Below are 27,713 nucleotides of genomic sequence, written 5' to 3'. Positions count from 1 at the left end.
GCAGGCTCCAGGCTTCGAGCTGTCAGCACAGAGCCAGATGCGGGGCTTGAACTCACAAACTGTGAGATCATGACCTGAGCTGAAGTCGGACGTTCAACTGACTGAGCCACCCAGGCGCCCCCAGTGATTGTACTTTCTGACCCTCGACTTTCTCATCTGCAAGATAAGGGACCGAAAATGTCCAGATCCTTCAAAGGACTAAAACCAGATGACTCTAGTGAGATAAACTTTAAAATCGCTTAACATAGGATCTGTTTGGAAGTTAGGGTGAAATAGTATAAAAGGTTTGATTATTTACTTATTTATTTAATAAAGGCAAAAACTTTATTATTTTTAAAATATTCTTTTTTTAATGTTTATTTTTGAGAGAGAGACAGAATCCCAAGCAGGCTCTGTGCCGTCAGCACAGAGCCTGATGCAGGGCCCGAACCCTCGAACCATGAGATCACAATCTGAGCCAAAAGCAAGAGTCGGCGCCTAACCGACTGAGCCACTCCGGCGCCCTAAGGTAAGGAGCTTTATTAACCCTGTTTCAAACTTTATTTCCAGGCTTCTTCAGCTTAACTAGCAGCAAAGAATGAATGGAGTACAAGCCCAGACTGAAAAGAGCGGAAGTGTTCAAGGGGCTTGGGCTTAAAAATAGGAGAGATACAGGGTTGATCACATCTATGAACAAAATGTTAATAAGCAGCCATTATAGAAAATAGCAGCTCCCAGTAACTTGCTCAAGTCGTATCTTCTTCAGCAGTTGACTCCATTCAGGGTGCTTCGTTCTCAGAAGCCTCATCACAGTCCCCCACAACTTGATCTTGGGGAATCTTTTTTTTTTTTTTTAATTTTTTTTCAACGTTTTTTAATTTATTTTTGGGACAGAGAGAGACAGAGCATGAACCGGGGAGGGGCAGAGAGAGAGGGAGACACAGAATCAGAACCAGGCTCCAGGCTCCGAGCCATCAGCCCAGAGCCCGACGCGGGGCTCGAACTCACGGACCGCGAGATCGTGACCTGGCTGAAGTCGGACACTTAACCGACTGCGCCACCCAGGCGCCCCGATCTTGGGGAATCTTTATCTTTAACTTGGCTTGTGAACATATTCACCTTTTCAATATGGTATTGTTTACCCCTGACTCCTTTAAGGAGAGCTGAAGGTTTTTTCATCTGCTTTTAGCTGTTCTTTTTATTGTAAATTTTTTTAATGTTTATTTATTTTCGACAGACAGAGCATGAGTGGGGATGGATGGAGCAGAGAGAGAGGGAGACATAGAATCCGAAGAAAGCTCCAGGCTCTGAGCTGTCAGCACAGAGCCTGACGCGGGGGCTTGAACCCATGAACCGCGAGATCATGACCTGAGCCGAAGTCGGATGCTTAACCGACTGAGCCACCCAGGTGGCCCTGTTTATTTATTTTAGAGAGCAGGGGGAGGGGCAGAAGGAGAAACAGAATCTCAGGCAGGCTCCGTGATCAGCGTGGAGCCCGAGGCTGGGTTCGATGTCACCACCGCGAGATCATGACCTGAGCAGGAAATCAAGAGTCAGACGCTTAACCGACACCCAGGTGGCCCTGTTGTAGCTGTTGTATGAACCATCTTCTTTGGGCGAGCGGTTGCTTTCCCACCAATGTGCACTGTGCTTGCAGTTAGGCAAGTTTCTCCTGGTTCTTGATGGTTTCTTTCATCTCGATGGAGGGGAATGAGGGCTGTGAAGGGGACTAGGGTTGGTGTTCAGGGGGTCTCAGGAGGACCAGCTGGGGTTAGGTGTACATACATAGGGACAACTATAAAAGGTTTTTTGGTTTGTGTGTGTGTGTGTGTTTTTTGGTTATTTATCTTGAGAGAGAGCACGAGCAGGGGAGGGGTAGAGAGAGAGGGAGAGAGAATACTGAAAAGGCTCCGCGCTGTCAGTGAGGAGCCCGACACGGGGCTCGATCTCGCTACCGTGAGATCATGACCTGAGCCAAAATCAAGAGTTGGCTGCTTAACTGAGTCACCCAGGCACCCCAAAAGGTTTTATTAATGAGCCTGACAAATTGACCTACATTTGACAAATGTAAGTACGTCAACCATAAGAAAACAGCACTTAGGGGGCGCCTGGGTGGCTCAGTCTGTTTGTTACACATCCAACTCTGGATCATGATCTCGCGGTTCGTGAGTTCGAGCCCCGCGTCGGGCTCTGTGCTGACAGCTCAGAGCCTGGAGCCTGATTTGGATTCTGTGTCTCCCTCTCACTCTGCCCCTCCCCTGCTCGAACTCTGTCTCTCTCTCTCAACAATAAATAAATGTTAAAAAAAAAAAAAAGAGGGGGGCCTGGGTGGCTCAGTCAGTTGGGTGTCGGACTTCAGCTCAGGTCATGATCTCGTGGTCGGTGGGTTCGAGCCCCACATCAGGGCTCTGTGCTGACAGCTCGGAGCCTGGAGCCTGCTTCGGATTCAGTGTCTCCCTCTCTCTCTGACCCTTCCCAGCTCATGCTCTCTCTCTCTCTCAAAAATTAAAAAAAAAAATACAAATTAAAAAAAAAGAAAAAAGCAAAGGAAAAAACAAAACAGCACTTAAGTCTTAACAGCCTCTTATACATGTTTTCTCCTATTCAGTCGCTCATTTGTAGGTGGGTGTATGGCTACCCAGCTGAACTACTTGAAAAGAACACCATTCTCGCTTTATGAATACTTACCATTCATAAAGTATGTTTTCTTTCCCAGGTACACTTTATGAACATCATTTAATTACTTGTCATACCACTTGCCGGCTACCTCTCAGTAGTATGATTACAAGTGCACCACATTAAACTTCAGTGGGGAAGGCAGGACCCCACTGGGCGGGGCGGGGGGGGATCAGAACCCAAGTGCCAAGGCTGGGACTTCGCCGACCTGTGCTCCTGCCCCCCTCGCCACCTACTTATACGTGAGCACCTGCCCTCACCAGGAAAGCCCCCAAACACTGGAAAAGGAAGAGATTGCTTTTCTGATCATCTTGCTGGAGTTTGCCACTAAAAGCCAAAATGTCAAGAGAAAAGTACGTAGTTTAAAGGCTTACTGTGTAAGACTGATTGCCAACCCCTCCAACATGATCTACCAGAGAAGAAAACCCAAGTCAACAGTGAATGACTCCATTTTTAGAACAAAAAGGTTTTCATTACTAAAATTCAAATTTTTTAGTGTTATGCTTTTAAAGGATAAATTAGTTTCTAGAATGGATTTTGAAGGAGTAATCATACCCTAATGACAGTATCGTTTCTTCCTATAGGGAACAGTTAAATACGTCCCTTTTTTAAAAAAAAAATTTTTTAATGCTTACTTTTGAGAGAGATAGAGCATGAGTGGGGGAGGGGCAGAGAGAGAGACACACACACACACACACACAGAATCTGAAGCAGTCTCCAGCCTCTGAGCTGTCAGCACAGAGCCTGATGTGGGGCTTGAACTCACCAACAGTGCCATCATGACCCAAGCTGAAGTCAGACGCTTAACCAACTGAGCCACTCAGGCGCCCCTAAATATGTCCCTTTTAAATGAGAAAAATAAGATCTAAACTCCACGCAGCGAGAATTATCCAATAAATAGGAAGGAATTTTTCTATGGTCTTGTACATTTCTGTCTCCCCTCCCCCATGTTTTAAAATGCACATGGAGAAGCTTCATACATAGAAAAAAATGTTATTTTAAAAACTAACCAATCTACAGTTTCAGTACTTTATGGGCTCGGGGGCAGGGGGAGGGGGGAGAGGTTGAGTACAAAAAGCTAGTAAATCTGGTAGTAATTTTTTTAATGTTTATTTATTTTTGAGACAGAGAGAGACAGAGCATGAGTAGGGGAGGGGCAGAGAGAGACACAGAATCGGAAACAGGCTCCAGGCTCCAAGGCATCAGCACAGAGCCTGACGCGGGGCTCGAACTCACGAGCCATGAGGTCATGACCTGAGCCAAAGTCGGATGCTTAACCGACTGAACCACCCAGGCACCCCAATCTGGTAGTAATTTAAAAATAAGGTCCATTTGTATAAACCTGAAAGAAATTATATCACAAACAATTCATTATTTTCTTAAATATGAAAGAGAGAAATGCCTAATCTTAGTAGATATTGAATCATAAGAAAATGTATCTTTTAACAAAGGAAACATTATATTGGGAATTCCTGAGATTAAAACAAGTTTTCTGCTTCCTTTGCATTTCTCTAGAGTGCTTTGTGTATACACACACACACACACACACACACACACACACACTTGGCACACAGCTTGTTTCTCATTAGCATAAGACAGAGATTAGACCAGTCTATTTTACCTTTATCATTAAAAAATATGTGCCACGGTCACATCTTGGCACACATACAAGTAAATGTATGTTTTAGAAGTGCACTTGAAAAATTAGTGTTAAGGCATTTTCATTTAAAAATTTTTTAAAAAAGTAAACGCTACCCCCCGAACGTGGGGCTTGTACTCACGACCCTGAGATCAAGAGTTGCACACTCTACCTACTGAGCCAGCCAGGCCATTTTCATTTTAACAACATTTATTACAAATCACATTTTATAAACACTAGGCATAAATTACATACAAAAGCTAGGAAGAAATATACAGAAGCCAAAACAGCAGTACTGATCACACAAGAGAAATGAGCTAATATAACGTTTAAACATGTATAACTTAATAAAATTACTAATTTTTCATTGCTAATAAATGTTCATGAATTCAAAACCTATTCACAAATTAAATGTAGGATAATTACTATCAGAGTTTAGAATTATAGAAAGAACAACCATAGCACGACTTATTTTTAAAAACCTTTTCAAACATTCAGAAGTCAAATGACTGTCCTTAAAGGCAAATGAAGCTTACTTAGGTAAAAGCTCTCATCCAACTGAAGAATATAAAATTTCAGGCTTTGGTTAATAGATCCTAAATTTAGTGGATATTTTAAAATTCACATCTCCCTTACATGTTATATTCCTGAGGGTTTTTTTTTTTTTGCCAAAATGCCATAGATAAAATAAAAAACTCAGCTTACAGCTTTGCGTAACATTGTGTGATTTTTTTTTTCACGTCACATGGGTAATGTGCCGAGGTCATAGCAGGATTGGAGGGAGGCACATGTCACACAGCGGCATGAATACCTAATCATCACGCTTATGGACTACAAAAGAATCTTTCTGGATTATATTTTTGAAAAACAAAAAGTACTGCAGTCATTTTAAAGTGTGAGTAATGGGGTTGAATAATGCTCGCCATTTAATTAATGATCAGAAGGAATACAATTAATTTGGCCTAACTACGGGAAAAGTTAATGCCCTCTGACCACTAATTGCAAAGCTTATTTGTGAATTATGAGCGAAATGATGTTAAACCTGTCACCAATTCTTATTTGCATCTTATGAAATCATTCGGATTTAAGGAGAGGTTGAGTAGGTAGTATAGAATGCTCTTACAAAAGACCAAAATGACACAATGCTATGGCTACCACAAGGCCAGACATAGGGGAGGTGGTCAATATTATTAATTAAAAAAAATTTGTTAATGTTTAGTTATTTCTGAGACAGAGAGAGACAGAGCATGAGTGGGGGAGGGGCAGAGAGCGAGGGAGACACAGAATCCGAAGCAGGCTCCAGACTCCTAGCCGTCAGCACAGAGCCCGACGCGGGGCTCGAACTCACAAACCGGGAGATCGTGACCCGAGCCGAAGTCGGTCGCTCAACTGACTGAGCCACCCAGGCGCCCCTCAATATTATTAAAGTGAAAAGTCTTTGCGTTATTTCTGAACATCCACACACAGTTCAATGTAGTAGTTATAAATTAATCTGCAAGTATCCAAAAGCAGTTAACACACGAAAGTACATTTTTAGTAACAATCATAAGAGGCATTTTTAATAAGTGGCTATGTTCAGTCTTGGTTTACCAAAATAGATTTAAATTTAAGGTTCCTTTTAAAAATAGAGCTATGAAAGCTAATTTCCTATTAGCTGCTAAATAAATGTGGTGTGCATGGCAGGCTCAGCCCCTTCTCTTCAGGTCACCCCATCAACATCTTCTGAACTGATCACTTCAGATTACGGCAAACTCCTCACCGCCAGGTTTCCCCCGGAGACTAAATCGGTGTATCTGGGGACTGGGCCCAGGAACGTGGGTTTTTAAACCCGCAGCTCTCCCCTACCTCCTGGGAAATTATTACGGTCAGGTTGATTTGGAAAATAGTGCTTTAAAGCAGTCGAAGGAATTTCGTCATACGTGAACAGAACTTGGTGAGCGGTGTATCTACTGGCCATCAAATTGGTCTAGTTTTTTAATAACCTGCATAGCTTTTTATCGTGACTAAGCATTTCGTACCTGAATGTCACAAGGTTTCGTTCTCATCCTTCTGATAACCCACACAAGCAGGTGATTTCGCCTTTCTGAAAACTGCCGGTGACGGGGTTCCTGTGCTTTTAGTGTTGCATATACCTTTTCTCACCAAGAAGCAGAAGAGGGTATCTAGCAGTTGTAGTAAAAAAACGACACGGCGTGGAATTTATTCAGATAATCATACTACTCACGAAGTAGTCTTTAAACAGCTATACCAACATCAGTTAGTAGAGTTAATTGCAAAACTGGTCATCAAATACCTATTTGTTAAAAAAAATTCAATTTACAAAGCATTATCTCAATTCCGCGTACAAAATCTCATTTGCCGTATTATGCAACTAGGAAGAAATTATTTAACCGAATATGAATACGTGAAAATAAATGTGCAGAGGTTCATTCTAATCGATCAGCTAGTAACAAATCTCTCTAAATTAAAGAAGAAAAGAAGCAATGGAATGTATTCTCAAACGATAGTATGGAGCACTGAGGAAAGTTTAAATTCTTAGGGATTTGAAAGAGTATCTAACTAGGATTAAAATGATGAACTGCTAGCCACTTCTAGGTCCTAATGACAGTATCCTCAGCAGAGAAAACTGCAAGCTTATTGAAGTGGGCCAAGTAGTTTTTAAGCTGATGAAAACTACTTAACTTAAAATGAACTTGTTGTTGTTGTTGTTGTTATTTTTAGTAGGCTCCACGCCCAGAGCGGGGTTTGAACTCATGACCCTGAGATCAAGACCCACACGCTCTACCGACTGAGCCAGCCAGGCGCCCCCAAAACGAACTGTTTTCGAACCTGAAGTAAATAATGCAGTATTCAACAGTTTATTTAAAAATACGCTTTGACAGTTTTAACATTAGTAAAAACCGCTAACACACAATTTAAAAAGGGCTTATATCAAGTCCTTGGTTCCATGTTGCACTTCATATTCCCATTTGTATGTCAGCAAAGTTGTAGAAGCTGTCTACGTCTCCAGACGCTGTCTCCTTGCTTTCGGATACAAACATCTATTTTAAATACAAAAGAAGCAAAAAAATAAATACCAGTAATCCCCAAATTCCAAAGCCCACATCATCTGCAGAACAAGCTTGCTATTAAAAGAAATTCAAGTACATCATCTATAATATTTACCCAGTATTCTGTAGAATCCATAGAACATAGTTTCAGTAGCTATAATGCACACTGAACTCTTTTAAAAGCATTTTACGGTATAATTAAGGTCTTTGCTTTCATAATACTTCGGTTGTACTTTATCACTCTTGGGATGTTACTGTTTTGTAAATATCCAACAGTCAATGTTATGAAAGCCACTGAATAAAGAGGCTTAAAGAACTTTTTTAAAAAAATGTTCATTTATTTTGAAAGAGCGGGAGCGGGGGAGGAGCATCGAGAAAGAGAGAGAGAGACGGTGTGCGCGCACACGCCCTCATGTGCATGACCAAGGGAGGGGCAGAGACATAGAGGGAGAGAGTCCCGAGCAGGCTCCATGCTGTCAGCACAGAGCCCGATGCAGGGCTTGACCCCACAAACCGTGAGACCATGATCTGAGCTGAAATCAAGAGCTGGTCGGTCAACCAACTGAGCCGCCCAGGTGCCCCTATTTAAAGAACTCTTAGTTTCTTCTCTTTCCTGAGAACAAATTCAACACGCTAAAGAGCAAAACTTGAGATTATCTTTCTGAAAGCTGCTAAAGATATATTACTAATTTTGAATAACATATTTTCTAAATATCAGTAGAGCAGTACTCAGTAGAACCCTTCAAAACTCGTTTTTACAAATGTCAGCCAGTAATTAGAGGAGACCTGGGTTCTAGTCTAGCTTTCTCATAGACTAGCTGTATGAGGCTGACAATTCAAGAAACCTCTCTGCGCTCACGTTCTACACCTGTAAAATGGGAACGTTGGATTAGATTATCTCTGACTCATTCAGATCTAAAACCTCCAAATCATATAACCATTTTCTCCATTTTCTTCTATTCAACCTAATTACATCTACCCTTCCCCTTAGGACTGTCGTGGTGATAAAATGAGACAAAAGACAATGTTCTTTAAATTATGCAAGTTCAAGAAACTATATGCCATGGGGGCGCCTGGGTGGCTCAGTCGGTCAAGCATCCGACTTCGGCTCAGGTCATGATCTCACGGTTTGTGAGTTCGAGCCCCGTGTCAGGCTCCGTGCTGACAGCTCAGAGCCTGGCGCCTGCTTTGGATTCTGTGTCTCCCTCTCTCTCTGCCCCTCCCCTGCTCACACTGTCTCTCAATAATAAACAAATGTTAAAAAAAAACTGCTAAAAAATTTTTTTAAAAAAGAAACTATAAGCCAGATCAGACAACAAAGCCAGACATTTCATCTCAGATATTTCTTAAAAAATAATTATATCAGCACTCATTTAATATTCTTATATGTTTGGTCTTTGAGTTCTATTAAGTTACTAAGTCTGAAATCCTTAGCTGCAGCAACCTCATCAACATATCTAGAAACTACCTACCCGTAATGATTTCTAGATATAGCTGAGATTCAATGTTTGATGGAGAATTACTGAAGCAAATCAAAATGAACAGTAAGCAACAGGCTCATCTGTCCAAAGTATATATAATCTTAGAAACGGAACATTTTTCAGCGTATCATGAGTTTTCCAAAAAGGAAAGACTTAGACATTTAATGAGATTTTTTTACATTAGAAACTCATGTATTATTGAAGGTCTTGAAATTAGTAGATTCTTATTTTGTAAACTTTTAAGCTATTACAATTTTAATTTGGCAAGGAACAGCCAAAGCTTGGCTCCCAATTATTCACCACAGAGTCTAAAAAATCATGATCTGCCGTTTTTTTTTTTTAATTCCAAGCAACAACAGGCATTTAAAAAAAAAAGCACTATTTGACCATGAGGAAAAGGAAATGAAATGAAAGGTGTGACTGAAATAGAAACAGTCAATAAAGGGGCGCCTGGGTGACTCAGTCGGTTGAGCGTCCGACTTTGGCTCAGGTCATGATCTCGTGGTTCGTGAGTTTGAGCCCCACGTCGGGCTCTGTGCTGACAGCTTGGGGCCTGGAACTTCCTTCGGATTCTGTGTCTCCCTCTCTGTCTCTGCTCCTCCCCTGCTCACACTCTGTCTCTCTCTCAAAAATAAATAAAGGAAAAAAAAAAAAGAAACAGTCAATAAAATCTTGTACCTTGGTCCCGTTGAATATCTCGTTGACAATAAGGTGACACCCTTCTACAGCACCATCTCCACTGAACTCCAAGGCAATAACAGGACCTAGAAGAAAACCCAAGACGTGTTGTCTGAACAGGAATACAAATCTATTTATTTTTTCAAGTTTATTTATTTGAGGGAGAGAGAACACACGCACGCACGCGCACACACACACACACACACACACCTGCAAACGGGAGGGGCAGACAAAGAGGGAGAGAGAGAATCCCAAGCAGGCTCCACGCTCAGTGCTCAGCGGGAGCCCGAGGTGGGGCTCAATCTCACAAACCGTGAGATCATGACCTGAGCCGAAACCAAGAGTCAGATGCTTAACTGACTGAGCCACCCGGGCACCCCTAAAATGAATCTTTTTCTTCTTTATATTCTGAAGACTCCCCAGCCTCTTCCTTGGGGGTAAGAGAAGAGGAAGAAGGAAGTAGACAGAGGGGCCATATCACTTCAGCTACTTCTTCCAACTGTAATCATAAGGCAGACTGACAGGGTCTCATCACACGATGGGTAGCTTCGGTGCTCTTACAGGACCAGGGTCACATTTTTAAGTGCTGTAGGTAGTCTGGCTTTTCTGGTTTTCATTCTTCTATGAAAACCACAAAAAGCCCACTCTTTTAGCAGCACACAAAAGGGTTGATGACAAATATCAAAAGCAATCCAAGTCCCCACAAGTCGGCTTTGCCAGGCAGCCGGCCTGGCTTCCAACGCTCCTACTTACCGGCCACGTCGTGGGCCACCAATAAATGACTCTAGGCCAAGTAGGAATTGAGGCCAGGCACCAAAAGGAATGACCACCTGAAAGTGTTTTTCTAGAACCAAAGACTCCCAGTTTTCATTCTGTGAACAGAGCAGTTGTGCCTCCTTGCCCTTGCGTTCATTTGAATACTTTGAAATCACCTGCACTTTAAGTTCTAGCGTCAAGATTTATGATGCAGTTTGGCTTGGATTTAAATGTAGCACTGGAACTACTGGTATCAAATTATGGGCCAAGGTGGCCATGAGTTAGCCAAGCAAAATGTGTCCTCTGATTCAATTCGTATTTATTCACTTATCACTATGTTCCCTGGTAGAGTGGCTTTTCAACTCCTAAGTACTGGATATGTCCTAACCTCCAGAAAATTGTAAATTTCTTTAAAAAAGGACATACACCCATTAAACAAATATGGGGCAAAGGAGACCAATGAAGTACTAAGCCATGAAATACTGAGCTGAACGTAGGCATGTGCCATAAGACAAGACACAGGAACAAGGAGAAAGATCACAGCGCCCTGGGCTTGTGACTGAATGCAAACAACGGACACAGAAACGGCACAACGTCTAAATGTAAACCGCACGATTAGATACAGAGGACAAAGTATGGGTTTTTCGGCATCACAGTGTATAGATCAAGATAGGTGCTACATACAGAAAAGAAGGTTAAGTGGGGAACGTCTGCTCAGAAAAATGCATGGTTCTCTGTCAGGGGCAAGAAATGGAGACGATTAACCTGGAATATCTTGTTGAACCGAAAAGCAAGGAGACTATCAAAGGTCAATACGGTTGTACCAAAAGGACACCGGAGCCAGCCTGAAGGGGCTCCCAGTTGCCAAAGATGGGACACTGTCACAGAAGGAATAATGACTGCAATTTGTATTAAAACATACTGAATATAGAAACAGTCAGGAGCTCAAAATGATATTGAGAAAAGAGAGAAAGTTCACTGGACGTCACGGTAGCTTGCTAGGGTACCGATTCACTGCTCTGAAAGTGGATGCTTAAATTATTTTCCCTTTATTCTGCTTTTCTGATACGAAGTGTATTTCAAGTTAACCAGACAGCTACGGCGTACGAGAAGGTCTGTTAACATCCATTAATATATGCAGAGGAAGTGACATGGTTAGAAAATGATCATTTTGGGGGTGCCTGGGGGGCTCAGTCGGTTGAGCGCCTGACTTCAGCTCAGGTCATGATCTCACAGTTCATGAGTTCGAGCCCCGCGTCGAGCTCTGTGATGACAGCTCAGAACCGGGAGCCTGCTTCTGATTCGGTGTCTCCCTCTCTCTCTGCCCCTCCCCCACCCACACTCTGTCTCTCTCTCTCTCTCTCTCTCTCAAAAATAAACATTAAAAAAATTAAAAAAAAAAAAGAAAATGATCATTTCATAACTCCTAATTAAAATTGGATCCAGGTGATAATCATCAGTGGTTTTAGCATCCCACAGGGAAGATGGACAGGAAACTCTACGATGACAAGCTAAGGCCATCACCACCTGAACCTATTGATCAATCAGCTACAAGTTCAACAACCAGACATGATATGCCTTCTCATTGAATGCTACAGGAAATAGTACCATCTGTGAAATAGTCTTGCCAAAAATGGAACTAAACCTGAGTTTAAGAAGGCTTTTCTCTGACTTCTGATCTATAAGAACTCGAGAGGAACAAATGAAACAAACCCATGCATACTACAGGACAACTTACCAGGTTTTTTTTTTTTTTCCCACAAGTCAAAGGCATGCAACAAAGAAAAAGCTGATGATAAAAGTAGGGTTTTCAGTTTTTCAGAGAGTGGAAAGTTTGAGTTAAGGTGGAACAGATTATGCTTTTATTCAGGATCACTACAAGAAAATACAGTAGATACATTTTTTAAAGTCGAACATTTATTACTGAAAGTTCCTGTATTCTGTAAAGAGAACATAATCTAGGATTCAGGAACACAGTTTTGCTGGAATTACCCAGGCATGTAACTTGGTTGATTTTTTTTTAAAGTAAGCTCTACACTGAATGTGGGGCTTGAACTCAGTCAGGACCCTGAGATAAAGAGTCACGTGCTCTACTGACTGAGCCAGCCAGGCGCCCCAACTTGGTTGATACTCTTTATTTTTTTTAAAAGTCCATGCATTTAAAGTGTGCAGGTCAATGTTTTTTTTTTTTAAGTTTTATTTATTTTTTGAGAGAGAGAGAGAGAGAGAGTGCACAAGCAGGAGAGGGGCAGAGAGAGAGGAGGACAGAGGATCCAAAGTGGGCTCTATGCTGACAGTCTCAAGCTGATAGCAGCGAGCCCAATGGGGGGCTCAAACCCACAAACTGCAAGATCACAACCTGAGCTGAAGTCGGATGTTCAACCAACGGAGCCACCCAGGTGCCCCAGTCAGTTAAGCGTCTGACTTCAGCTCAGGTCACGATTTTGCGGTCCGTGAGTTCGAGCCCCGCGTCGGGCTCTGGGCTGACAGCTCAGAGCCTGGAGCCTGCTTCTGATTCTGTGTCTCCCTCTCTCTCTGCCCCTCCCCCGTTCATGCTCTGTCTCTCTCTGTCTCAAAAATAAATAAAAAACGTTAAAAAAAATTTTTTTAAATGGATTATGATGAACTTCCAGTAAGTGACCAAATAATTTGCCAACAAAGAAACACCAACCAAAAAGGTGGACGGGTGCAGCAGTTTTGATTAACGTGTGTGGATAATCCGAAATTAAAAAAGAAACCTACAATACTGCCAGTGTACTTTTTAAAAATTTGTATTTCAATTCAAGTTAACATACAGTGTAGTACTGGTTTCAGGAATAGAAACCAGTGATTCATCTCTTACATATGACACCCAGTGCTCATCCCAACAAGTGCCTCCTTAATGCCCATCCCCCATCTGGCCCATCCCTGCCCCCTCCCCTGACAACGCACTTTTTAAGCAGTCCTACTTGTCTAAGGATGGTGACTACGATTACTGTGATTATTTCAAACTGAACTAGGAGGTCAATAAAGATCACTGGTTACCTTTTTAAAAAAGCATTTTAGTGTGAACATGTTATCAAATAGTTGGCAGTAGCTTTAAATCTAAATAGTTGAGCTGTCATGAAAAACTGAGATTTTGAAGTAAGCAAAAAAGATGCCTGGATGTCCTATCTAACACCGTCTTCTACGTTATCTAACATGACCTTGGAATGAATCGCTATCATGTCTCAGATTACAGCAATGGCCTTCCAGGTGGTCTCTCTGCTTCCCCCTTAGAGCAACCACAGTGGTAAAAGTTACATTTTAAAGGGATTGTGACATTCCTCTGCTCTGAAACCCCCAGTAAAATATGATCTATATTTGTCTTATTTTTTAAATTAATTAATTAGTGAATTAATTATTTTTAAATGTTTATTTATCTTTGAGAGAGAGAGAGCAAGCAGAGAGAGGAGACACAGAATCTGAAGCAGGCTCCAGGCTCTGAGCTGTCAGCACAGAGCCCGATGCGGGGCTCAAACTCATAAACTGTGAGATCATGACCTGAGCTGATGTCGGAAGCTTAACCGACTGAGCCACCCAGGTGCCCATTTTTAATTTTTTTGACGTTTATTTTTGAGACAGAGAGAGAGAGAGGCAGAGCGTGAGGGGGGGAGGGGCAGAGAGAGAAAGTGACACCGAATATGAAGCAGGCTTCAGGCTCTGAGTTGTCAGCACAGAGCCCAACGCAGGCCTCGAACCCACGAACCGTGAAATCAGATTGGATTGAAAAGCAAGAACCAAGTATATGCTGTCTATAAAAACTCACTTTAGATATACAGAATTCAATAAATTAAAAGAAAAGGGGTAAAGATATATGATGAGACACTAAAGAACCAAATGAAAGCTGGAGTAGCTATATTTCAGACAAAGTAGATTTCAGAACAAGGAAGATTATCAGAGACAGAGGGACACTGCATAATAACGAGAAGACGTAACAATCTTAAACGTATATGCATCTAACAATAGAGTTTCAAAATTCATGAGGCAGAATGTGATAGGAACCGACAACAGAAACAGACAAATTCAGTTATTGTTGGAAACTTCAACATTCCCTCCTTCGGTAATTCACAGAACAAGTAGGCAGAAAATCAGGAAGGATATAGAAGAACTGAATAGCACCATCAACCAAACTGACTTAGTGGACATTTATAGAATATTCCACCAAACACAAAGCAGAGTATATATTCTTCTTGCATGCACACAGAATAGTCACCAAGACAGGCTATAAGAAAATAGAAATCATATAATGTGTGTTTTTGGACCGTAATAGCTTTAATCTAGAAATAACAAACACATCTGGACAATGTCCAAATGTTTGGAAATTAAACGATATACGTCTAAATCAATGGATCAAGTAAAAAGTCTCAAGGGAAACTGAAAATAGTCTGAACTACAACAGGGGTCAACACACTTTTTCTGTAAAGGACCAGACAGGAAATATTTTAGGCTTTGTGGGCCATACTGTGTCCATCACAACTAATCAACTCTGCCATTATAGCACAAAGCAGCAAAACACAAAGAATTTAAAGTGTCCAATTAAACGTTTTTTTAAAGTTTTATTTATTAATTTTTTTTTGAGAGAGAGAGAGAACAAGCAGGGAAGGGGCAGAGAGAGAGAGAGGAGGAGGACAAAGGATGTGAAGCGGGCTCCGCGCTGACAGTCTCAGGCTGATTGCAGCAAGCTCACTGTTTGTGAGTTCAAGCCCTGCATCGGGCATCGCGCAAAGCCTGCTTGGTATTCTCTCTCCCCCATTCTCTCTCTGCCCCTTCCCTGCTCTCTCTCTCTCTCAAAATAAAGAAATAAACTTAAAAAAGACAGAGATTCTCAGATTTATAAAACACAGTGAGTATGCCGTGACTTACATAAAACTACATGTCAAAATTTGTAGGATGCAGTTAAAGCAGTGCTTAAAGGAAACTTTTTAACACTGAATACATACACAGTTGATCCTCATTATTCACAGATTCCTTATGTGCACATTTGCCAACTTGGTAAAATTTATCTGTAACCCCCAAATGAATACTTGTGGTGTTCTCATGGTCATTCATAGACAAACACAGAGCAGCAAGAGCTTTGAGCTGCCTGACACCCACGTTCCCAGGTGAAGCTGAACAAAGCGATCCCCTGCCTTCTTGTTTCAGCTCTCACGCCATAACCAAGTGTCCTTTTCACAGTTTCAGTGCCATGTTTTCCACATTTTGTGTGTGTGTGTGTGGGGGGGGGTAATAAGATTTTTAAAAGTTTTTTAAATTTATTTTTGAGAGAGAGAGAGAGAGAGAGAGCGTGCACGTGTGCATGTGAGCAGGGTACAGGCAGAGGGAGAGGGAGAGAGAGAATCCCAAGCAGGCTCCACACTGTCAGAGCAGATCCCAATGCGGGGCTCCATCCCAGGAACCATGAGATCATGACCTGAGCTGAAATCAAGAGTGGACACTTAACCGACTGAGCCACCCAGGTGCCCCACATTTTGTGGGCCTTGTTGGTGATCCTGCTGTTTAAAATGGCCCCCAGAGGTAGTGCAAAAGTGCTGTCTAATGTCCCTAAGCTTAGGAAGGCTGTGATGTGCCTTTCAGAGAAAATACCTGTTGGATAAGCTTCATTTGATAAGAGTTATATAGTGCTGTTGGCTCGATGTGAATGAATCAATAACATATACTGAGTAAGATGTCTTTGGATAGAAACAAACTTATGACAAGATTATGTATGGGTTGACTGACAAAAATGTTGTGACCAGAGATTTATAGAAACTTAACCCCATATTTCTCCTAGGAGCAGTACTCACTACCTCAGTGCTCACAGTGACTCAACATAACTACTGTGAATAATGAGAATCAACTGTATTAGAAAAGAAGAAATTATCTACAATCAATAACCTAAGCTTAAACCTTAAGAAACTAGAGAAAGAGCAGCAAATCAAATATAAAACAAGTGAAGGAAGGAAATAATACTTAGTGGAGCAGAGAACAATAAAATTGAAAAGGGAAGAGCAATAGAAAAAAAAATCAGTGAAACAAAGAACTGCTTCTTCTCAAATTACCAATAGCAGGAATATAAGTGGGACATCACTACTGATCCCACAGATGTTAATAAGAATAAAGAAATACTATAAACAACTCTATGTCCATAAATTTGATAACTTAGATTTCTGAAATGAAACAGTTCCCTGAAGGACAAAAACTATCAAAATTCATTCAAAAAGAAAAATATAGCCCTAAGTACCCTGTAAGTAAACTAATAAGTAAATAATAAGTAAATTAAACTTTCTAAAAATCTTTCTCCCCAAATCTCCAGGCCCAGATGGTTCCACTGGTGAATTCTATCACACATTTAAAGAAGAAATGATACCGGGGCGCCTGGGTGGCTCAGCCAGTTTAAGCATCCGACTCTTGGTTTCGGCTCAGGTCATGATCTCACGGTTCGTGAGTTCAAGCCCCACATCGGGCTCTACACTGACAGCATGGAGCCTGCCTGGGATTTTCTCTCTCCCTCTCTCTCTCTGCCCCTCCTCTGCTCTCTCTGTCTCTCAAAATAAATAAACTTAAAAAAGAAGAAGAAATTATACCAATTCTCCAAAATTTATTCAAGATCATAGAAGAGAAAGGACACATCCCAACTCATTTTATGAGGCCAGCATTACCCTAATATCAAAGTCAGACAAAGATATTACAAGAAAACTACAGACCAACGTCCCTCATGAACAAAGATGCAAAAATCTTCAATAAAATATTAGCAAACTGAAACTGGCAATTTATTAAAGAGACAATCAATCTATCACGATCAAGGGAGTTCATCTCAAGAATACAAGGCTGGCTCAACATTCAAAATCAACAAAAGTCATTCACCAGATTAAATGACTAAATAATAAAAAAAAAACATATTATCTCAATAAATACAGAAAAAAAACCCATTCAACGAAATTCAACATCCGTGCCTCATAACAATTCAACAAACTAGGGACAGAATGAAACTCCCTTAGCCTAATAAAAGGTATAGATGAGAATCCTACAACCAACATCATTCTTCGTGGTGAGATTGAACACTTTGAGACCAGTAACAGAACAAGAATGTCTTCTCCTCACTACTTTATACAACATGATAGTGGAAGTCTTATCCGGCATAATAAGGTATAAATCAATAAACAAATCAATAGCATGTCAAAAGGACAGAGGAACCAACCTAAGAGAACTTTCAATGGCTAAAACTGGAATAATTTGATAGTACTGGATTATAACCCAAAGAATAAAGTACATATTCATGCTCCCTACTGATAGAAATAGATGATTGAATAAATAAATGGGGGAGAAGGGACAAATATTTCTTAGAGAAGAATTCCAAACAATGTAGGCTGATACCATCACCTCCAGGAGGTGTAGTTTAATTCTCCTCGCCTTGAGCGTAAGCTGGTCTTAGTGACTCAACTTCCAAAGAACAAAGTATGAAAAGGAAAAAGCAGGAACTTTGCAGTGTTTGGGAAACCTGGCAGAACCAAGGCTGAACTAAGGCCAGCCAATGCCCCAGTGATAAATCACATTGATATCCTGTACCCCCTGATGTGATGCGATGAGAAGGGCACTTCACCTCTTCCCCCCAAACCTCAATCTAAGCAGAGGAAACATCAGTCACACCCAAATGGAGGCACATGCTATAAAACAACTTACCAGTACTGTCAAAATATTTCAAGGTCATGAAACACAAAGAAGACTAAAAGAAACTGCCACAGATTAGAGGAGACTAAGGAGACATGACAACTAAATGCAATGTGGGATCTTAGACTGGATTCTGGAAGAGAAAAAGGACATGACTGGAAAAAAATTGGTAAAATTTGAATAAAGACTACAGTTTAAGTTCATAGTATTTTACCAATGTAAATTACTTAGTGTTGATAAATGTACCACGGTTATGCTAACATTAGGGGATCTGGATAAAGGGTATATGGAAGCTCTCTGTACTACCTTTGCAATTTTTCTGTAAAACTAAATTATTCCAACATAAAAAGTTTATTAAAAACACAGCTGAGGGGCGCATGGCTGGCTCAGTCGGTAGAGCATTCAAGTATTTTTTTTTTTTAATGTTTATTTATTTTTGAGAGAGACAGCACATGAGCGGGGGAGAGGCAGAGAGAGGGAGGAACAGAAGATTCGAAGCGGGCTCCACACTGATAGCACAGAGCCTGATGTGGGGCTCGAACTCACGCACCGTGAGATCGCGACCTGAGCCGGAGTCAGACGCTTAACTGACTGAGCCACCCAGGCGCCCCCATCAAGTATTTTTTTAAAAAAATTTTAAAATGTTTTTTAAATTTATTTTTGACAAAGAGAGAGACAGAGTGTGAGCAGGGGAGGGGCAGAGAGAGAGAGAGACGGAAACACAGAATCTGAAGCAGGCTCCAGGCTCTGAGCTGTCAGCACAGAGCCCGATGTGGGGCTCGAACTCATGAACTGTGAGATCATGACCTGAGCCAAAGTCGGATGCTCAACCGACTGAGCCACCCAGGCGCCTCGAGCATTCAAGTATTGATCTTGGTGTTGTGAGATCAAGCCCCATGTCGGGCCTAGAGCTTACTTAAAAAAAAAAAAAAGCTGAATGGGAGAACATATTTGTAAATCTTGTATCTGATAGGGGGTTAATATTCAAAGTATATAAAGAACTCATATAACTCAATAGGAAAAAAAACCCAATCATTAAAAAATGGGCAGAGGATTTGAATAGACATTTTTCCAAAGAAGACATACAGATGGACAAGAACATGAAAAGGTGCACCACACCACTAATCATTAGGGAAATGAAAAATCAAAACCATGATGAGATTTATCACCTCACACCTGTTAGAATGGCTATCATCAAAAAGAAACAACAGGGGCACCTGGGTGGCTCAGTCGGTTAAGCGTCCGACTTCAGCTCAGGTCATGATCTCACAGTTCGTGGGTTCGAGCCCCACGTTGGGCTCTGTGCTGACAGTGCAGAGCCTAGAGCCTGTTTCAGATTCTGTGTCTCCCTCTCTCTCTGCCCCACCCCTGTTCACGCTCTGTCTCTGTCTCAAGAATAAACCTTAAAAAAAAAAAACCAAAACAAAAAGAACCAAATGTGAGTGAGGATGTGGAACAAAGGGAACCCTTGGACATTCTTGGTAGGGATGTAAATTGGTGCATCCACTATGTAAAGGAGTATGGAGGTTCCTCAAAAAATTAAAACTAGAACTACCATGTGATTCAGCAATTCTACTTCTGGGTACTTGCCTGAAGAAAATGGAAACACTGACCTGAAAAGATACATGCACTCTCGTATCACTGCAGCATTATTTACACCAGCCAAGATATGGAAACAACCATTAATGTCCATGAATGAAGAAAGAAAACGTGGCATGTTTGCACAGACACACATACACAGTGGAATATTACTCAACCATCAAAAAGGAAGCCTTGCCATTTGCAACAATACAGATGGACGTTGAGAGCATAATGCCGCGTGAAATAAGTCAGAGAAAGACAAACTCCGTATGATCTCATTTATATGTGGAATCTGAAAAAAACAAAAACAAAAACAAAAAACCCTGAACTTATAGATACAGAGAACAGAGTGGTGGTTGCCAGAGAGATGTAGGGTGAGGGGAGGGCCAAATGGGTGAGGAGCTCAAAAGGTACAAACTTCCACTTATAAAACATGTAAGTCATGGGGATATAATGCCAAGCATGGTGACTATAGTTAATAATACTGTATTGCGTATCGGAAAGTTGCTAAGAGAGTAGACCATCAAAGTCTTCATCATGAGAAAGAAAATTTGGAACTGCATATGGTGACAGACATTAACTAGACTTATTGTGATGATACTTTCACAATATACACAAATACTGAATCATTGTTGTACATCTGAAACTAATGCGTTATATGTGAACTATACTTCAAAAACACAGCTAGAAGTTTCTCAGTTCAGACTAGGAGCCAAAGTCCCTACAATGGCCTAGAAGGCCCTCTATCATCGGACTCTTTTACTACTTCTCAGACTTCATCTTGCGTTTATTGAATAAATGAATGAATGAATGACCCTCTCAAACAAAGGAACCCAAGTCTGACTAATCATTAGAGTCATCGGGGAAACTTTTTAAAATGCAGATTCTAAGAGTATGTCTCAGAAATTTTCGAATCAGTCCTTCTTATGTTTTTAAAAGCACCCTAGATGGTTCTGAGGATTCGTCAGGTTTAGATTTTCAAGATGGAAAACACAATGAATTTTCTCAATCAGCAGTCAAAAAGCTTTATTGATTGAAAGTAAATAATTTGTGGGGCACCTGGCTGGCTCAGTCGGTTAGGCATCCGACTCTTGATTTCGGCTCAGGGCATGATCTCAGGTTCATGAATTCGAGACCAGTGTTGGACTCTGCGCTGACAGTGCAGAACCTGCTTGGGATTCTCTCTCTCCCTGCCTTTCCTCTGCTTGCTTGCTCACTGTCTCTCTCAAAATAAATAAACATTAAAAAAAAAAAAAGAAAGTGACTAACTGCTTTAACTGGAGAGGAAGATTTAGAGACTCTGAGGTGCAAGGTATTTGAAATAAAAGTGAATTTTCTGGAAAAAAAAAAGTTTGCCCTTGGCTCAGAAGAGTGGTTTGCAACTGGGAGAGATTTTACCCCCCAAGGGGCATTTGGCGATATCTAGAAACATTTTTGGTTGCCACAACTGGGGGTGTGTGCTCCTGGCATCTGGGGGGTAGAGGCCAAGGGGGGCTGTTAAACACCGTATAATGCACAGGACAGCCCCCCACCCAGTTATCCGTCCTAAAATGTCAGTAATGCTGAGGTTGAGAAACCCTCCTTAGGATGATTGATGGTCACTTTTAGATAAGGACCCAATCCACCCAAGTCCTGCTGGAATATTTCCACTGACAAGCCTGCTCCCTGTTCCATATCAGTCAATGCAATATTGGGCAGCCAAAAATTTTTCCCCAGTATTTTATTTTGAAAAATTCCAAACAATATAGAAAAGTTGGAAGAATAATATAAAACATCCATTTGCTCTTCAAATGTTAACACCCATCAAAGGTTAACATTTGGCCCCATTTGCTTTCTCACACGCTACACCCATGCTGTTTTTGTTTTGCAGCCATTTGAAGAGTGGACATGATGACAGGACGTCATGACACTTCAGCACGAATCTCCCACATGACCACAATATCATTACCATACTTAAGAATACTAACAGTAATTCCATAATATTATCTCCAAACTTCCTGAGGCTTCCCCAAGACGTCTTTTATAGCTTTATAGTTCACCCCATCCCAATCCAAGTTCCAATTAAGTTTTATTCATTATATTTAGTTGTTATGTTTCTTTTAATCCACAATGGTCCCCCATCATTTTTGTTTCCCAGAACATTATCTGAAGAGTGCTAACCAGTCGTCCTGTAGAATGTCTTTTTAAGATTTGAATCATTATTTTCTCATAGTGTCATTTAACATGTCCCTAGATTTCCGTTCTTTCAGATAAACTAGCAATTAAGTCTTGATTGGATTCAAGTTATTTTTGGGATGAGCTCATCACAGGTGATGCTGTGAATTTCTTATTGCATCACATCAGAAGAAACACAATGTCAGGCTGTCCTGCCCTCCGTGATGCTAAGTTTGATGGGAGTGATTACCAAATCTCTGCTGTAATAATACATTTCCCTTTTGAATGAGAATGTATAAATATCCTATTTATTAGCAACTTTTACCCCAACAGTTTTAGCACCCACTGATAACCTTTATCTGAATTAATTATTACCTTGGGGATTGGATGATGGTGATTTCCAAAGTTTATCACTCCTTCTACATTTATTAGTTCATAGTATTCTGTAAAGTGGAGAAGAGGTTTCCTTTTATTTCCTCCTCCCTTTTTCGTCATCACTATGGATACATGGATTTCTTTTTTTTTTAACGTTTATTTATTATTGAGCGATGGAGAGATAGAGCATGAGCAGGGGAGGGGCAGAGAGAGGAGGAGACACAGAATCCGAAGCAGGCTCCAGGCTCCGAGCTGTCCGCACAGAGCCCGATGTGGGCTCGAACTCACAAACCGCGAGATCATGACCTGAGCCAAAGTTGGATGCTCAACCGACTGAGCCACCCAGGCGCCCCAGGATACATGGATTTCTGTTGTTAAATCAATTCCGTTCAGTATCCTTTGTGATGCCCAAATTATACCAAGTTTGGCCAGTGGAAAGGGATTTAAGTTGGCTCCCGTGACCTGGCATGACCTCGTTAGACTGTGAGTACTTCCTATGGGTATCTCTGGTTTTAAAAGTTATTTATATGATGTTTATTGCTGAAATTCCTGTAACATCTGCCCATTGGTTTTAGTTCTTTTGTTTAGTCCTTTTATTTCTTCCATGTGGAATGTTGTGTTACTTAAGCACAAATATTACACTCGGGGTTGGAGCATTTCTATTAAGTCACTCCACTAACATTTCATGAGCACATAAATCGTTAATGTAGACCTGCCCATATACTCACTTCATCCCTGATCTCACACTTTAGGATGTCCATTACAATTATTATTGGCTCAATTTCTTTTTTTTTAACGTTTATTTATTTTTGACAGAGAGAGAGTGAACATGAGCAGGGGAGGGGCAGAGAGAGGAGACGGGATCCGAAGCAGGCTCTGCACTGACAGCAGCAGGCCTGATGTGGGGCTCAAGCTCACGAACCATGAGATCATGACCTAAGCTGAAGTCAGATGCGCAACCGACTGAGCCACCCAGGTGCCCCTGCTGATTCAATTTCTGAAACCTGCTGAGAGTTTAAAGGCTTGTTTTCAAGGTTCCATCAGAATGCTCCCATGTCAAAACAGTTGCATCAAAAGAACTAGGACATCTGTACTCTGAAAGCTATAAAACACTGATGAAAGAAACTGAAGATGAAACAAAGAAATGGAAAAATATGCCATGCCCATGAATTGGAATAACCAATATAATATTGTTAAAATGTCCATACTACTCAAAGAAATCTACAGATTTAATGCAATCCCTATTAAATACTAACAACATTTTTCACAGAAACTAATCTTAAAATGTGTATGAAACCACAAAAGACCCTGAATGGCCAAAGCAATCCTGAAAAAGAAGAAGAGGGGCACCTAGCTGCTTCAGTCAGAGGAGCATGCGACTCTTGATCTCGCGGTCATGAGTTCAAGCCCCACGTGGGGTGTAGAGATGACTTAAATAAATAAAACTTAAAAAAAAGAAAAAGGTGAATACAGCTGGAGGTATCTCAATCTCAGATTTCAACATATACTACAAAGCTATAGATAATCAAAACAGTATGGTACTGGCACAAAAATAGACACACAGGTCAATGGAATAGAATAGAGTCCAGAAATAAACCCATGCTTATATAGTCGATTAATCTATGACAAAGAAAGCAAGAATATACAATGGGGAAAAGACAGTCTCTTCAACAGTGTTGGGAAAAGCGGACAGCTACATGCAAAAGAATGAAACTGGACCACTTTCTTTTTTTTTAATTTTTTTGAAATGTTTTTATTTATTTTTGAAGGAGAGAGAGAGAGACAGAGCATGAGCAGGGGAGGAGCAGAGAGAGAGAGGGAGACACAGAATTCGAAGCAGGCTCCAGGCTCTAAGCTGTCAGCACAGAACCAGATGCGGGGCTCGAACTCACAAACTGTGAGATCATGACCTTAGCCGAAGTTGGATGCTTAACCGACTGAGCCACCCAGGCGCCCCAGAAACTGGACCACTTTCTTACACCATACACAAAAATAAACTCAAAGTGGATGAAAGACCTAAATGTGAGACCTGAAACCATAAACCTAGTAGAAGACATAGGCAGTCATTTCTTTGACATCAGCCATAGAAACATTTTTCTAGGTATGTTTCCTCAGGCACGAAAAACAAAAGCAACAAAATAAAAAGGCAGCCTACTGAATGAGAGGAGATATTTGCAGATGAATATCTGATAAGGGGCTAATATCCAAAATATATAAAGTTCCTATGCAACTCAACAGCAAAAAGTGAAATAACCCAATTAAAAATGGACAGAGGACCTGAACAGACATTTTTCCAAAGAGGACACACAGATGACCAACAGACACACGAAAAGATGCTCAATATCACTGATCATCAGGAAAATGCAAATTAAAACCACAATGAGATATCACCTTACACCTGTCAGAATGGCTAAAATCGAAAGCACAAGAAATAACAAGCATTGGTGAGGATGTGGGGAAAAAGGAACCCTCAGGCACTGTTGGTGGAAAGCAAACTGGTATAGCCACTGTGGAAGACCATATGGAGGTTCCTCAAAAAGTTAAAAACAGAACTTCCCTATGATCCAGTAACTGCGCTTCTGCGTGTTGACCCGAAAAACACAAAAACCCTATAATTCATACATACACCTCTATGTATACATTATTTATAGCAACATTATTTATAATAGCCAAATTATGGAAGCGGCCCAAGTGTCCATCAATAGATGCATGAATAAAGGAGATGTGGGGTGTGTGTGTGTGTGTGTGTGTGTGTGTGTGTGCGTGCATATGCATACATACGCACATATAACATGGAATACTACTCAACCATAAAAAGAATGAAATCTTGTCATTTGCAACATGGATGGAGCTAGAGGGTATAATACTAAGTGAAACAAGTCAGCCAGAGAAAGATAACTACCCTATGATTTTACTTATATGTGGCATTTAAGAAAACAAAGAGAAAAAAGACAAAAAAAAAAAAAAACAACCCAGCCTCTTAAATACAGAACACTGGTGGTTGCCAAAGGGGAGGGGGAGTGGGGAAAGGAGTGAAATAGATAAAGGAGATTAAGAGTACACTTATCATGATGAGCACTGAGAAATATACAGAATTGTTGAATCGTTATGCTGTACACTTGAAACTAACATAACACTGTATGTTAATTATACTTAAAAAAAAAAAAGGAGCCAGGTCATAATTTCTGATATATATACTCTATAGTAGATGCAGGCACTGGGTTAGAGCAAATCCTGCATATTGCTACAATAACCACAAAGGTGTATGAAGTACTGTATTAATGGCTGAGTCATACCCAGCATTAGCCATTAAAATTCTCCCAACAATCCTCCAACATTTTCACATAGGTTTCACGGTTATTACAATTTATACATAAAAAGCATGTAAATGCAGACATGCCATCTTTTCAGGGTATATTCCATCAGCACGGCATATTACTACACATATTGGCTCCAGCCAGTCAAGAAAAGCCTGATGAATCTTGAGCAAACCATGTCCCTGCTCTGACGGACAAACAGAACTCTGTCCTTTAGAATCGGTATACCTTCAAATACATGTAGGCAGATATAACCCTTCAGGAGGGCACACAAATTCCAGTTCCTCTGTTTGCAGACATGTTTTCAGTATCTGAAATTTATTGGTGGCATTTGTCCACTGGGGAAAACAATCCTAATTATGCATGGAAAGTTAATCATATTAAATACATAAAATAGTATACCATTTTGTTTATATTTCTTATTTCCTTTCCCGTAGGGTCAAAGCACACTAAAGCAGAAAGAATCCTTATAAAGTGCTTTGTAACTCTGTACAGGGAGAACAAAACAGTCACTCACTGTAGTACAATACAGTAAGAATTAGAAATAACAAAATATATAATAATGAAATGTGACATTCAAGTACTAACATGACAGAATAGGGGGAAAAGACCTACTGCCTAATTTCTAGTTAGTTACACAGGGATTTTTGAATGATGTGAAATTCTGACTTTTTTTTTTAATGTTTATGTTTGAGAGAGAGACACACACACAGTGAGAGCAGGGGAGGGGCAGAGAGAGAGAGTGAGGGGGAGACACAGAATCCGAAGCAGGCTCCAGGTTCTGAGCTGTCAGCACAGAGCCCAACGTGGGGCTTGAACCGAAGGACTACGAGATCATGGCCTGAGCCAAAGTTGGATGCTTAACCGACTGGGTCACCCAGGCGCCCCAAAATTTTTGCCAGTTGTGAATAGTAACAGGAAAAAAAACAAAAACAAGAAAAAGAAGGCAATATAAGAGAAATGTTAAGGGCAAGAGTAGTTCTAATCATGCATCAGGAGGATAACCACACAAGTACACCAATCATCCAGAAGGTACCTTTACTCAGCAGAGGAAGGAAGTCAGGTGCTTTCTCCCCAAAAACTCTCTGAGCATCTTCAGCTTTCATTGACACTTCCTTGGTTTGAACTAGGAAGAATCCTTTACCAACCATCTGTGGAAAATAAAGTTTCGTTTGGATTTTAAAATGAACTTCTGAGATTAAAACAGTATTTTTCTATTCTAGCATTTTTCAACATAAAACCGTGACACAGCATGCTGATGTTTGTTTGAATCAGCACTCTGATTCAGGGTGTTTGCTCTAACAAGTTTTCACATACGCAAGATTTTTCCAGATGGGTGTTTCTGGTTAAGAATTAGTGTGTGGTGCGTAAGGAGTTTGGTGACACATGCAAACGTCCAGTGAGAATGGTTAAGTAAGTAAACTAGGGTGCATTCATCACATGATGAAATAGCACAGTTCATGAAATATAACATACGACAAAAGGGGGAAGAGCTTAAGTAATAATTTTGAAAAGCATGATACAGATGTATACAGCATAGCACAATAATAATAGACTACATTTATGGAGCACTTACTGTGTGCCAGGCAATTGTATGCACTTTATATATGTGTAACACATTTAATCCTCTCGTGTGGTAGGTGCTATTATTACCCTCATTGTACAGGTGAGGAAACTAAGGCACAGAGTGGCCAAGAAATTTACCCAAGGTCACACAGCTATAAAGTAAGAGAACTGTGATTCGAACCCTGTTAATCTGCTTATAGACTAAATAAATTAAAGATTATTCCTAAAAAGACTATTCAAGATAGAGTACGTTATGGATGGTTTTTAAGTTTATTTCTACTCTTCTTCATTGCTACAATACTGTACAATGAGTACACGTTGATTTTTTTTAACGTTTATTCATTTTTGAGAGACAGAGCGTGAGCAAGGAAGGAGAGGGAGGGAGACACAGGATCTGAAGCCACAAGTACACGTTGATTTTTAAAATAACTATTAAAGTAGTTTTTAAAAATTGCACAGAATTCAACCACTTAGTTTTTTTAGCAAAGTCTCTTAGATTTTTAAGTATAAAAGCATGCATGGGGGCACCTGGGTGGCTCAGTCGGTTAAGCATCCAACTTCAGCTCAGGTCATGATCTTGTGGTTCATGGGTTTGAGCCCCGCGTCCGGCTCTGTGCTGACCTCTCGGAGCCTGGAGCCTGCTTCGGGTTCTGTGTCTCCCTCTGTCTCTGCCCCTCCCCCCCTCTCAAAAATAAACATTAAAAAATTTTTTAAGTAACATGTATGCTCAATACAGAACACTTGAAAAATAAAAAATAGAAACAAATATGAACCAAGGTGCTATCACTCAAAG

At 40.7% G+C, this 27,713-nt stretch overlaps 1 protein-coding gene and 1 non-coding gene across 2 annotated transcripts in view; both read right to left on the bottom strand.

The window, feature by feature from the left end:
• Window positions 1-4,904: 4,904 nt before the first annotated feature.
• The window catches only part of RP2 (RP2 activator of ARL3 GTPase), a 49,170-nt gene continuing 26,361 nt past the window's right edge, over window positions 4,905-27,713 (bottom strand). The window contains exons 3-5 of the mRNA XM_027054005.2: window positions 26,391-26,505; window positions 9,504-9,589; window positions 4,905-7,335 (exon numbers count right to left, since the gene is read on the bottom strand). Of these exons, the coding sequence (XP_026909806.1) occupies window positions 7,252-7,335; window positions 9,504-9,589; window positions 26,391-26,505 (285 nt within the window). The 3' untranslated portion in view covers window positions 4,905-7,251. The remainder of the gene's footprint in view (window positions 7,336-9,503; window positions 9,590-26,390; window positions 26,506-27,713) is intronic.
• On the bottom strand, window positions 5,034-5,137 carry LOC113597595 (small nucleolar RNA U13). The gene has a single exon (XR_003418379.1). It is a non-coding gene; the product is annotated as a small nucleolar RNA U13 (small nucleolar RNA).

The sequence above is a fragment of the Acinonyx jubatus genome, chromosome X (assembly GCF_027475565.1).
Source record: "Acinonyx jubatus isolate Ajub_Pintada_27869175 chromosome X, VMU_Ajub_asm_v1.0, whole genome shotgun sequence".
In the NCBI taxonomy this organism is placed as follows: Eukaryota; Metazoa; Chordata; class Mammalia; order Carnivora; family Felidae; genus Acinonyx; species Acinonyx jubatus.
Note: the sequence above shows the minus strand (reverse complement) of the source record. Positions and strands in the feature narration are given on the sequence as shown.